The sequence below is a fragment of the Solanum dulcamara genome, chromosome 1 (genome assembly GCF_947179165.1).
Source record: "Solanum dulcamara chromosome 1, daSolDulc1.2, whole genome shotgun sequence".
Taxonomy (NCBI): domain Eukaryota; kingdom Viridiplantae; phylum Streptophyta; class Magnoliopsida; order Solanales; family Solanaceae; genus Solanum; species Solanum dulcamara.
The window spans coordinates 74,784,784-74,798,642 of NC_077237.1; the positions used below are offsets into that span (position 1 = coordinate 74,784,784).

At 34.5% G+C, this 13,859-nt stretch overlaps 1 protein-coding gene across 2 annotated transcripts; it reads right to left on the reverse strand.

Annotated features, from left to right (window-relative positions):
• Positions 1–3,527: 3,527 nt before the first annotated feature.
• On the reverse strand, positions 3,528–13,441 carry LOC129900615 (uncharacterized). Of its 2 annotated transcripts, none has more exons than XM_055975730.1 (2): positions 13,304–13,441; positions 3,528–4,291 (listed from the first exon to the last, which is right to left on the reverse strand). In XM_055975730.1, the coding sequence occupies exon 2, from the start codon at positions 4,250–4,252 to the stop codon at positions 3,665–3,667; it is 588 nt and encodes a 195-aa protein (XP_055831705.1). In that variant the 5' UTR covers positions 4,253–4,291; positions 13,304–13,441; the 3' UTR covers positions 3,528–3,664. The 2 variants fall into 2 exon arrangements, with proteins under 2 accessions (XP_055831705.1, XP_055831636.1); XM_055975661.1 differs by having other exon boundaries at positions 3,528–4,341; positions 13,304–13,424.
• Between the last annotated feature and the right edge of the window lie 418 nt (positions 13,442–13,859).

The following is a 13,859-nucleotide window of genomic DNA, read 5'->3' on the forward strand; positions in this document are numbered from 1 at the left end:
CGTAGTTACATATTGACAATAATGAATTTTTGTATATAAATTAATATGTATTGATGGTGTTCTTGATTTGAGTTTTGTTGAGAGTATGGATTCATGTATTCATTCACATGAACCCAAGATGAGATTTCTTTTTATTATAATTGTCTTGAGGTTGAGATTGATGGTTTTTGTGTATATGTATTGATTGGAATGAAAAGAATGAATTGGGATAGTTATGAATGTGAATGGCATAAAAAGGAACGAAACCTTGGTAGAGCTAGAATATCATTTTGTCTCTATAAATTGAACATAGAATTAAATAAGAATTTTGGAAAAGATGTTTGATGATGATGTGAATAATGATGTTTATTTAACTAAGGAAAAATGATTGATGAAGAGGTTATGTTGATGATGATGTTTTGAGATGAAATGGATTGGAGTCTAATATGACTACATGATATGTGATTTGCATAATTTGGTTTGATTGGAGTCATATGAGTATAATTTATTATTTGAGAAGGAGTTTTAAATAAATAATTTGTGAACATTTTTGCATAAACTATTTATACACTATTTTGAGTTTAAAGAATGATTATTTTCATCTTTGATTTAAAAAAGAGTTTAAGCATGAATTGAGTTTGAGAAGTCTCTTAATTATCATTTTGAACATGAGTATTTTGAATATAAATGAGTTGAGCATTTTCACATAAAAATGTCTATTTTGAGTTTGAATTGAGGAGTTAGAATTATGTTTTAAATGCATCTAATATTTTCTGCATTCATTGAGTTGAGATTGTATCAATTTTAAAGAGAAGAGTTTGATGGTTTGAGATGAGTTGATTTGAAAGAAGGTCCAATGAGGCCAGATTTGATTGAGATTTGAAAAGAGTCCAATGAAACTAAATGAGTTGATTTGAAAATAAGTCCTACGAGACTACATGAGTATTTTGAGTATTTTACTCACTTGATAGATATTAGCATATTGAGTCTTGGGAGGAGTATTGAGCACAGAATTGGGTATGAGTATAGTCCATACTTGAATCCCATGAACTACGTAGCCAACGTAGGAACGGATTGTACCGTGTCGGATGTTTCCCTATTTCATTGTCCTGAAATGATAGGACTTGATTAATTGATGGATCCATGATTGGTTGATTCGTTCATATCCTGGGAAAGTATGAACAGACGTGGCAACAACGTCGGTTTGTTGTACTATCACTTGCTCATATGGTGATGGTTGTCGGTTAGAGAAACTCTCAATGGAATGGATTGTGCTTGATATGATTTGGTTTGATTGAGATTGTATCTGATTGAGTTGATTTGTAAATTATTGCTAAATTCTAATTTGCATATCTATTGAATTGAGTCCTTTGACTTTATTGTTGAGTTGATTGTATATGATTGGATTGGATTAGACGATATGTGATTGGATTGTACATGATTGGATTGGATTGGATTGGATTGTACATGGTTGGATTGTATCTGATGAAATATGATTGGATTGGAGTTGATAGTATATGATTGGATTGTATATGATTGGATTGGGTCGGATTGTATATGATTGGATTGGACCGATTATATATGATTGGATTGGATCGGATTGTATATGATTGGATCGGATTGTATATGATTGGATTGGATTGAATGATTTGATTGAATTGTATCGTACATGATTGGATTGGATTGGATGGTATATGATTGGTCTCCGTCTAAACTGTGTTCTTATTTTAGACTTATGATACCTTGATTGAGTCTCCCTTATCTTTATGACTTGAGATATTTGAACTGGTATTATTTCATTCTGCATATTACATACTCGTACATTCCACGTACTGACGTTCATTTGGTCCTGCATCATTTCATGATGCAGAGACAGGTTTAAGAGATCATCAATAGGCGCACCGTTGAGGATCTGTTCACACTCAGCTTATTGGTGAGTCCTCCCCTACATTCGGAGGATACCACTTAAGTTATTCTTACGTCGAGTTAGTCTTTTCATTCTGATTTGAAGTAGCCATGAACCTGTTATTGGCACCAATTAGATAGTAGTGATAGAGGCTTCATAGACTAGATAGTGATGAGTCGATTGAGTATTTTATTTCTTGAATTATTCTTGTCAAACTATTTAACGACATAGATTGGAGTTCGATTTGTTGGCCCATTGCCTTTATTATTTGAGTTAGATTGACGATTTGAGTTGCCCACTAAATTATTTCTTTATTTTAAACTTTTCGCTGATTGATTGATATGAATGGATGTGTGATTGGATCAAGTGGCTCGCTTGGGGACCAGCAATGTCTTCGAGTGCCGGCCACGTCTAGGGTACCCTCCCGAGGCGTGACACTATGATAGTGAGGTTAAGATGAGGTGTGTTGGAGAATAAAGAGAACACAATCAATGTGAATGTCACTTGTAAAAGCTTTTTTCTTTATTTTCACTAGAAAAGTTATTTTCCTCGTGTTAAAGTAACTTGTTTTTCTGGATAAAATATTTTTTAAAAAAGTTAACTGAATAAAGAAAATTCAAAAAATATTCTCCACCATACTAAATACACCCACTAGCTGTACCTCAAAGGTTGATGGTGTTTGTGGAGAGTGGGGATGTCAATAGGATGGTTCGGTCAGTTATTTTTAAAAAATTATACAGTCCTAATTTTTGGATATTTTATAATGTATAATCAAAATTAGAATTTTTAAAACCATTTCAATCATATGGTTTTTCTTCGGTATCGGTACGATTTAATTAATTTTCGAGTTTTTTTACTTTTAAAATATCACCTCAAAATATTCTATTATTAAAATATTTCTTTCGCAAGTATGTTCGAAGCACTTCAATTCTTCACCAAGAAATCAAGAATGTAAAACATTGTTGACGTATTCTTTTATCTTAAACATTTAATAGGAGTGCTTGCATATATTTCGTAATATTATTTGATAGAGTATATTATTATAGTATCTTTTAATTTTAAATCTAATAAATTAAAAGATAATTAAATAGTAAAGATCCAAAGTTGTCCAGTCACCAGAGATTATATTTATATTTGAAAAATGTTATAAAATATATTTATACATTAAAATGTTAATATATTGTTAATATTCTTTTGACACCCTTAGTTGAGAGGGGTAACCGGGCAAATCTAGGGGGGTTTTCCTTCCAACTTTTGTTTTCTTTTTCTTCATCTTCTCTTTTTGGGTAGAGTTGAAGAATTTAAAAACAAAAAACTAGACCCTACCTTTCACTTGTCATGTTTTGACATATCTAATTGTAAAAAAGTCCGAAAAAATCTGTAATTTTGGAGTTTCCACGCACCTTATATGGGTTCACACCAATTTTTGTGCAACATATTGTCACATCATCACTTAAGGGCATGAGTTCCACTTCAGACAAGAATAGGAGGGTGAAAGATCGCTCTTAAAATAAAAATGTAGTAAATGACTTTATGAAAGTTGAGGCAACTTATACATTTTCCGGAAAAAAAAAAGATTAACTTGGTTTTTGTTTTGTTCTTTTTTTGTTTAAAAGAAACACCATGTGGTGCTACTAGATAGTAAAACAAAACGACCATTTCAAGAGATAAAAAGGGTAGAACTAAAACAAGTTTTAAAGGAAACATGGAAAAGAGGCACACTTGCTATTTTCTGAATTTCTCCCCAAAAATAGCTACAACTATTTAATGTCCATAGCGCTAAGAGAGCTCAACTATGTTAGCTCGATTTACGGACTGTGGCTTCCTCTTCAATGCTTTCTTAGGAGAATCCTTTTCCGTAAGTTTAGATTCTTTTCCTAGAGAAGAAGCTCCATCATCATCACTTTTGCTGGTGCTGCTATCCTGAATGTCATCCTCATCGCTACTGTCTTCATATTCTGTCTCAGTATTGGTAGCCAGATCGATTACTGGTTGGTAACTTGCTATTGCAGATTCAGCAGCTGATAAAGCCTCCTGTGTGTGAAGTTCAGTGACACCCAACATTAAGTCCATCTCTATGTATTCAGATTCTTCACCGGTAAGAGCTTCAATATCATATTTCTCAGGATTCTTCTTAGCTTCAAGCTCCACTTTTCTAGTATTTTCCAAAAACACTCCCAAAAAATCCTTGACCTTTGTTAGAACTTGGCTTTTGGGTACAGAAGAAATTTCGAGCTTCTTATCAGAAAGTTCAGGTTTCAAATTTAGGGATTGAGATCCGCCATCGCTAGTGCAAAAGAGAAGTTTTGATTCCAAGGACAAGCCTTCAGCCTCCAAGTGAAGCAGATCTTTGCTGTTTGACTGCATATCAGAACCAAGGGCAAGCAACTGATGATCTCCTATATGCTGCATGATAATCGTTGAATTAGATTTCCGATGTCAGAAAATGGGTTGAACTGCAATTGTCAATATCAAATTTCAGAAGGGTAGGAATAAGGAAACATCTATACTATATTAAAAGCATGAAGGTCCTTAATAATGTTGTTGCACTTCATTAAAAAATTCCGCTTTAGACAAAATCGTCTTTTCATCATTTTTATCAATTATTATATCATTATTTTAATCATATTAAATATTGACTATAATAAATATCAATAATGAGTAGGTTTAAAATTCCCTTTTAGGAGTAATAATATCATTAACTTCTTGCCTTTCTTTGTTTAATTAGATTTAGAGTCCACTTAGGATTCTTTCACAAAAGTGGCGCAGGCTAGATAGGAAAAAGAAACTTGGCTTAGAATTCAATAGTTACTATCACTTTAGGTTTAGAATTTCTCACCAACTAATGTTACTTACAGCTTGTTTGGCAAAGCTTTTTTAAGCTGCTTATAAGCTGAAAATTGCTTATTTTAAGCTAAAAAAACTGGGGTAACCCAACTTATTTTTTTGGCTTATAAGCTGTTTTTAGCGTATAAGTTGTTTTAGATAAACTAAATCAAACAAAACCAATTATTTTTTAGGACTTATTTTAAGCACAAAATGATTTTAAGTTGATCAGTCAAACACTCAAAATAGCTAAAAACAGCTTATAAGCTAATCCAAACAGACTCTTATACTAATTTTCTTGAATTTAAATCCAAAAGTATTTAGAATAAAAAAGAGATGAACTTTTTATAATTTTTCTTTTGGTATTTTACATTCTTTAACATGGAGTTAGGATAGTGTTAATGATTTTAAGTGTGAAGGTAAATTTGTTTTAATTTAAGGTAAACTTTTTATATCTATACTTTATTAAACGATAGTGTATTCTTAATAGACAATAACAAATTCAAAGGTTGTCCAATACAATTCATTCATATTTGGTTATAGACAACTTTGGATGTATGTCACTAGGAATATATATATATATATATAAATATATATAAAGATTAGATTATAGTCGAATAAACTTTCGATGAAGTAGGGTGCATCGGTAAATATTAAACCTTCACAATTTTGTTGGTAAAGTTGAACATAACAAAAGTTACACATCAAGCTTTGAAATATTACACTAAAAAAATAATCAAAGTTAATAATTTTGTTTTATTGATCATGTTTCTCTTTAAGTACATTTTTTTATTTTATAAATTTGATGTTATTAATAATATAACAAAGTTGTGTATTGATAATATAACATATACACAATAATTTATTCTTTTTATATATATTAATTATTAATTATCGCAATACATATGTGCAAAGCACGTACACTTGACTAGTCAAATTAAAAACGCAAGGCAACAAAGCATATGAAGTGTGGGCCTGATATGGACCTATAGTGTAAGTTCCATAATTTTGCAATTATTTAAGGCTATTTCTGCTTATTTACATGAATTTGCTATTTCCATATTTCCGCTTACCCTGGTAGTTTATTCAGTAAGTAAGCTGTGACTTGTCAAAGTCAATAAAGGAAACTAGATGACACAAAAAGAGTGAGCAAAGACCTTGTAAACATTCTTCTAGGCTCCAGCAATTAGATATGTCACTTTCTGAATAGCTAACCAGCTTAATTTATTTATTTTTGGTATACAAAGATTTTATTTCACCAAGGAGCAACAATGTACAAGTGTGGGATATGTATCAAATACAATCGATACCACACCATCAGTAACTCAGCTAAACCTCCTTCACCCTACTCTCTATCTGTACCTCTTGTGTTCTATAACACATGAGCAAAAAACATTTCTATAGTCTACACTGTTTCTAAGGGTAAACATTGTGTTGCAGTAGGAAACTTGCTATCTTGTTGTTGCAGCAGCCACAACAATGCACCTCTTGCACTATCCTACAGACTTCTTCAACAGTTCTCCTCTTGTTCTGAAACATTCTTTGATTCCTTTCAGCCAGATAGAATAAACAGCCCCTACCAGTAACATCAGGCACTGGCCGTCTTCCCATTAGCATGGATACATTCCAGTTCTTGTGTCCATCCCTATGCCTCCATGTGTATATTCCTCCAGTGTAATAGTTTTTCCCATAAATTAGTTGAGTATGGGCCTTTGAAAAAAGGTGCTCTAAAGTTTCATCCTCTACCTCACATAGGGGGCACACAGTCGCAACAGAAACTCCCCATTTAAACAAGATCTTTTGTATATATCCTGCCCTATGCCACCAAGGTAAATAGAAATAGACACTTAGGACTACCTTCATTGATGCATACCATTCTTTTCCAGCTTATTTTGGGGAATAGCCCTCTTAACTGCTTGTACACTACTTTAACAGAAAAATTCTGCAGATTCAGTATATCAGCATATGTCATTACTGCCTTCTACAAAGTGGCTTTAGCTTTCAATTACTTCCTTACCATCCACGCTGCCTGTTTAGGAAGGATGTAGCTGATCAACTGCTATACCCTTTATGCAGTATGTGTTGATCCATTGTATCCACTTCTTTTTCCAGGTTCCAATAATGCTTACGAATAGCATTATTATTGTCAATCTTCACTTTCCTTTTTGCCCGCATCCTTGACTTGACCAATATATTCTCAATTTTGCAAAGGAAAGATCAAAGACATGTTTTGCCTAGATATCCAAAGTTGGAGGAGGTAAGTTTGCATGTCATCCACTCCTCAGTTCTTGATTTTGCTTTTATTTGTTTTTCTCCAAAGAAGCCTTTCACATTTAAAGATAAAAAGTAAACCCAAAGAGTGTAAGAGCTCAGTGGCTACTCTTGATATTTTTGGGTTTGTATTACTGATTTTAGTTTAAATATTGGGAGTGCAAATATTTGATTTATGGGTTGATTGTATGTCTATGATATGTGATAAAATCAATTTATGAAAAAAATAACACTCATTTTCCAAATATAATCTTCCTTCGCTGAGTCTCTCTGCCGCCTTCTGACACCTGCTTCCGTTGTTCATCTTCCTCGTTGTCGGGTAAATTTCATCATTTTTTTCAAAAGAAACAACTGAAATCTTCTGAAAAGAACCCAAGCATACACGCCATAACTGAAATGAGTCTAGTTCGAAGCGCTATTTCTGCTTGTTGAAGCGGTGAGTTCGATTACGCATTCTCTGAATTTGAAGTTTTGAAATTTACGTCCTTGGGTTAAAATAACTACTACTCCATGACATGATTTCTGCTTTGAAACCGTGAGTACTGAGTTCGCTTTCTTCTTGTTGAAGGCTTGAAGCCATGAGTTTGAGTATTCGTATATTTAAATTCTGTTCAGTTATGGATTTTTCCTCATTCCAACAGTATGCCTTTGATTATACTAATCAAATGAAAGAATAATTGAACACTTGATTCTGCCATCTTTCAGTTTATTCCATATATGCCTACTATTGGAATGTATAAGCATTGGTTGGATGAATTACTCTATATTTTTGAGAAGTTATTTGGCATAGAAACTTGAAAGTAGAGCAAGTGAGGTGGGTGTAACTTAAAGCGAACCTACGTCTTCACCTACAAATTTGGTCGAAACTACTAGTCAAGGTATAAAGAAAAAGAAAAATTGTACAATCTAGATCAAGTGTTTGAGAACATTTTGAAAAGTTTAAAGGTGCTAATTGGTTGATAGAGTAAAGTGTAATTACTGTGGTCGTAATTATAAAGGCTGATTTATGATTGAATGGAACAACACCATTGAATACCCATTTAAAGAAGTGTTCAAAAATGCCACAGAACATTGATAGTGATACCACTCAAAGCCTTAAACAAAGTTGGGCTTTGGGCAAACGGATGGGAGAGGGCTTTGGAAATTTGATCAGGAAGTAGTTAGAACAGCTTTAGTTGGGATGATAATTAAAGAAGAACTGTAACACCCCCCAAAAAAAATTTCCTAAGATTCGGACCTTTCTTGTATTCGTGCAGGGTCGAACCCAATTATTGTGAAGCGTGTGCATGAGTTAGGATCAATTCCTAAGTAATTAAAGAGTATTAGATGTGTTTTGGGGTCATAAGGGATCTCTAACACCAAGTCGAGTCCATAGAACTCCAATCGATTAAGTTTTCGGATGAGTTAGTATTAGGGTCAACTTCAAACGAGCATATCTCCTATAATATAATGAACTGGGTGGACCACGACCTACCAAATTAAAGGTCTTTGAGTCTTCTTTCCAACGCCACCAAGATTGCAATTTTTGGAGTTCGGAGTCAAAAGTTATGACCATTTTACTACGGACTAGTACTGCAGGAATTTCAGGCCTAGGCGAAATTTAGGCTTGGCGCTCCAGTGGCGCGATGCGCCACTATAGCGCCAGAAAACAACTAGTTTGATCCTTGGCGCGACGCGCCACTATTAGATGTGCAGGGTTTTAAGCCTATTTTGGCTTGGCGCTGCAGTGGCGCGACGCACCACTATAGCGCCAGCAAGGTTTTTGCCCAATTTTTCAGATTTTTGAAGAGGAGCAACTTGGACTTTTTCCTAATTATATATACACCATCCTTGGACGTTTTTGGACCATTTTTCAGTCCTCCCTCTCTCTCTAAAAAGCCCTAATATTTTTTCTCTTCTTCTTCTTCTTCAAATCCTTCTCCAACAAAGATTGTCTTCGAGAGCTTCAAGAATTCAAGCCTTCCATTGAAGACCTAACATCAAGGTTTCTTCAAAGTCTTCAAACAAAATATGTAAGGCTAACCCAAAATATAGATTGAGTTCTTCCATATGCCCATAGATGTGTTGGATAGGAGTTGTGAAAGAGTTGAACCTCCTAAGAAGGTTTTCTTGAAAGTTTTCCTAAACTATAGAATGTTTTTAGATACTATTGGTTGATTGATGCTTTTAATGACTTGAGTTACTAAATAGTTATCTTTCATATTATTGACTACAAATGGATCTTTGTATATAGATTTATAGGTATTGATGATATTTATTGAGATGAGTTTTGTTGAGAGTATGGATTCATGTTTCATTCACATGAACCCAAGATGAGATTTCTTTGTCATAATTGTCTTGAGGTTGAGATGGATGGTTTTGTGTATATATGTATTGATTGGAATGAAAAGAATGAATTGGATAGTTAAGAATGTCCTTTTGCTTCTATAAAATGAACATAGGACTAAAATAAGGATTTTGGAGTAGATGTTTGACGATTGATGTAATGATGATATTTGACAATGATGTGATGATAATGTTTGATGATGATGTGAATGATGATATATGATGATGATGTAATGATGATGTTTGATGACGATGTGAATAATGATATTTGACGATGATGTGAATGAAGAGGTTATGTTGATGAGGATGTTGTGTGATGAAGTAGATTGGAGTCTAATGTGATTATGTGGTATGTGATTTGCATAATTTGAGTAGATTGGAGTCTTATAAATATTTTGAAAACAAATGATCTTTTGAGGAGGAGTTTTAAATAATTGATTTGTGAACCTTTTTGCATAAACTATTTATACACTATTTTGAGTCTAAAGAATGATTATTGTCATCTTTGATTTAAAAAGAAGTTTAAGTATGAGTTGAGTTTGAGGAGCCTCTAAATGAGTTGAGTATTTTACATTAAAGTATCTATTTTGAGTTTGAGTTGAGGAGTTGAAATTATATTTTTAATGTACATAATATTTTCTACATCCATTGAGTTGAGATGGTATCAAATTGGAAGGGAAGAGTTTGATGATTGAGATGAGTCGATTTGAAAAGAGTCCAATGAGACTTGTCATTATGACTCGATTGAGTTGAAATGAGAATAGAGTTGATGAGTTGGCAAGGTCCTAAATGAAACTAGCCGTGAGGGCTTGTTTGAGATGATTGGAGGGAGTCTTATGAGCATGGAGTCATGGGAGGAGTATCGAGCACCGAAGCGGGTGAGAGTATAGTCCATACTTGAACCCCAGAAACTACGCCGCCAACGTAGGTAGGGATGGAACCGTTAAAGTCGGATGCTTCCCGTGGGATCGAATCGTTAAAGTCGGATGTTTCCCCTTTTATTGTCCTAAAATGATAGGACTTGACTAATCGATGGAATTCATGATTAGGGAGGCGTTCATGCCCTGGCAAGGTATGGACGGACGTGGCAACAACGTCTGATTGTTGTACTATCACTGGCTCATAAGTGATGGTTGTCGGATAAGAGAAACTCCCATTTAGGTCTTGATAGTACTCCGAGTCAGTTGAGTTGAGTGGCATGTGATTTGGTCCCGTCTAAACCATTTCTTGTTAGACTTAGGACACTTGAGTGAGTTGTTACTTATTTATCGAGTTGAGTTGAGGGTATATGGTCGGATTGGGTTAGACGAGTTATGATTGAATTGTACATGATTTGGATGGATATGTGAATTGATTGGATTAGATGATATGTGATTGACTTCGAGTTAACAGTATATGATTAAATTGGATTGAATCGGATGATATACGATTTGATCGAACTGTATTATGTAGGATTGGATTGGATTGTATGATGTGTGATTGGTCTTTGTCTAAAAATGTATTCTTACTTTAGACTTATGGCGCCTTATTTGAGTCTCTCTTATCTTTCTGATTTGAGATTGTTGGACCGATGATATTCTTCCTTGAGGTATGTTTCATTCTGCCATATTACATACTCGTACATTCTATGTACTGACGTCCATTTGGACCTACATTCAGAGGACATCGCTTATGTTATTCTTGCGTCGAGTTAGCCCTTTTCATTTGATTTGAGGTAGCCATGAACATGTCATTGGCACCAATTAGATAGTAGTGATAGAGGCTTCATAGACTAGATAGTGAAGGGTCGATTGAGTATTTCTTTCCTTAAATTATTCTTGTCAAACTATTTTTTTATGACAAATATTAGAGTTGATTTGTTGGCCCATGGCCTTTATTCTTTGAGTTAGATTGATGTTTTGAGTTGCCCACCGAATATTCTCTTTATTTTTTTTGTCTTCCGCTGATTGAATGAATGAACGGAAGTGTGATCAGGCTATGTGGTTCGCTTGGTAGCCAGAAATGATTTCTGAGTGCCGGTTACGTCTAGGGTACCCTCCTGGGGCGTGACAAGAACTACCTTTTAACTTTTAGACTGTTATTGTTAGACTTATGAAGTTATTATGTGATATGTGATTTGGTGGTTGTAACAGCCATTGTTTATGTGATCTGGAAACCAAATTCCAATTTAATAACCGTTTATGTTAAGTAATTACACTCTTTGAGTCTTTGAGATTTGGAGAAAAGCTTTTATGCTAAGCCTAGTATGTGAAAAGAGCCTGCTTAATGTGAAATGGTTCTTTTACCATTCAAAATCAGCTCTTTGTAGCAGGGATGATGGGGAAACACTGGCACTGATTTAAATGAACAATGTCACCCACAATGCTAAAATCATAAGACAATTAAATTATTTAATTAAGAACGACAATGTTAATGCCTAATGCAGGACACTTTATGCTAAAATTTGAATAGTACTAACCAAAAACCTACTTGAAAACCTATTTTTTAGTAAAAGTCCAATATGACAGGACCAAACTAACTGAATCGTCCCAAATCGTCCAAATCGAATTAGAAAAAACCTAACTAATGCCGATTCAGTTATTGGTGCACCAAATTGAAAACTGAAAAAACCAAATTGACTGACGCCCACCCCTAAGAATATCTTTTTCCTTGAACTATTCCTGATCTCTAGTCGTTTCTCCTAGTTTTTAGGGTTAGCGTGTGTCTCCTTCAGCTCTCTGAAACTGAAAGGTGAAAGACTAAGGCTGAACCAGACGCTCTTCTTTCAAACCCTTGTCCAGGTAAGTTTTAGATGCTTTCTCTCTCCTATGCAATTTTTGTACTTCTTGGGTTTTATTTTTATCTATTTTTGGGCTTGGCTATTTTAATGGTCCCTTTTTATTATCCTGATTAGGTTGCAATCTAGTGGGGTTTTGTGAAGGTTATTTAGCTGTACGTGTTCAGAGGCAAAGGCCGTGCTCTTAACTTGAATAGTTGGAGCAGAGGAACTCTGTGCTGACACTGATTTAAATGTAGAAAACTAGTATAAAACATAAAACTAAATGCTGATTCGGTCAATATTTTACCAAAATTAAGAGGGGGAATCTTTTTAAGGAAAGAAAATTAGTATACTAATATATGAAGTAATGGTAACACCAAAATCATTCACATAAAGGAAGAATCTTATATAAAATATGCTAAATTAATTCATAATGTATCAGTCATCCCAAATTATAGCAAATTAACTATAAATAAAATTGAACCAATTTCAAACAAAAAAACTGACTCAAAACTAACAAAGGCAAGAAACAATAATCCAATTAAAATAATCCAAAATTGAGAAGAAATCAATCAATTCTTAATCAAAGCTTGCCAAATTAATACTTAATAAACTAAATTCGAAATTAACTAAAGGAAGAAATAAAAGGTAATATTTGCAATCAAGAGGGTAAAGAAGTAGAGTGTGACTATATACTTCACAGAATCAATTTTAAAGAAAAGTAGCACACGGTAGTATCAAAATTAATAGAAAAATTTTCAAACAAATTTGAAACCAATTATCATGTAACTTAAATCAAAAATTAAAAAAGTAGTGATATAAAAAAGGGCCTAAGAAGTTGGTCCAGAATCCATAGAAAAATGGGCAAATATTATTCACTGTGTTCACAAAGACACAACACATTATCACAAGGGATTGAAGTAATCAAACTTTATGCAAGAAAAGCCTTGTTCATACGAATCCAGAAAACACATCACAAAATCTTGAGATTATGCACAGAATCGGACCAAACACTTGAGCTCTCCAACAGTGGTAATTGGATACAAAGCAACCGTAAAACCATCATATTACACATGCAAGTATTTTAAACAATAATATGAACACAAACAACAATGTAAACACACTTTCAATAACATGTAATCTTAATAGACTAAGAACGAACAAACATTTATGAATCTCGAATTTAACAAATCAAATGAAGATAAGCAAAGAACTGAAAGGATGAAATAGGAGAATACCTGGTACTACAGATCCATATCTAAACCAATTAGACCTAAAATATATACCCAAATATTGAGTTTCGAAGGGTCGTTTGACTGCTGGCCGGAGTTTTCTTGTTGTCAACGTCGTTGTGTCCTGTCGTCTCTTGCTGTGGTCATCGTTGACCTCGCCGGCGGAGAGAGAGGGGGGATACGAAGGCGGCGCCGTCTTTTTTCCGCCGCCACTGGCGAAGGGAGGAGAACGGAGGAGCGGACGGCGGTTGTCGTGCTGGGTGGCTGTTGATTTGTTGTAGAAACGGCGTTCTCTCCGGCGAAGGATAGACGCGGTGGGTCTGCTTGGGGTTCGCCGGCGGGATGAAGAGACGCGGCGAGGGTGGGGAGTGATACGGTGTCTTTGGTTGGAGGAGAGAGAGGCAGCGGATCTGATTGTTGGTGGAGGAAATGGAGAATGAGAGAGGAGGGCGGCGGTTCCTTCTCTTGTAGAACAGAAGATGAAAATGAATTGTTGGTAGGGCTGTTCAAAATTGGCGATAGAGCCCGTTTGGTTTGGCTTTAAGTTGGTCAAAATCAACTT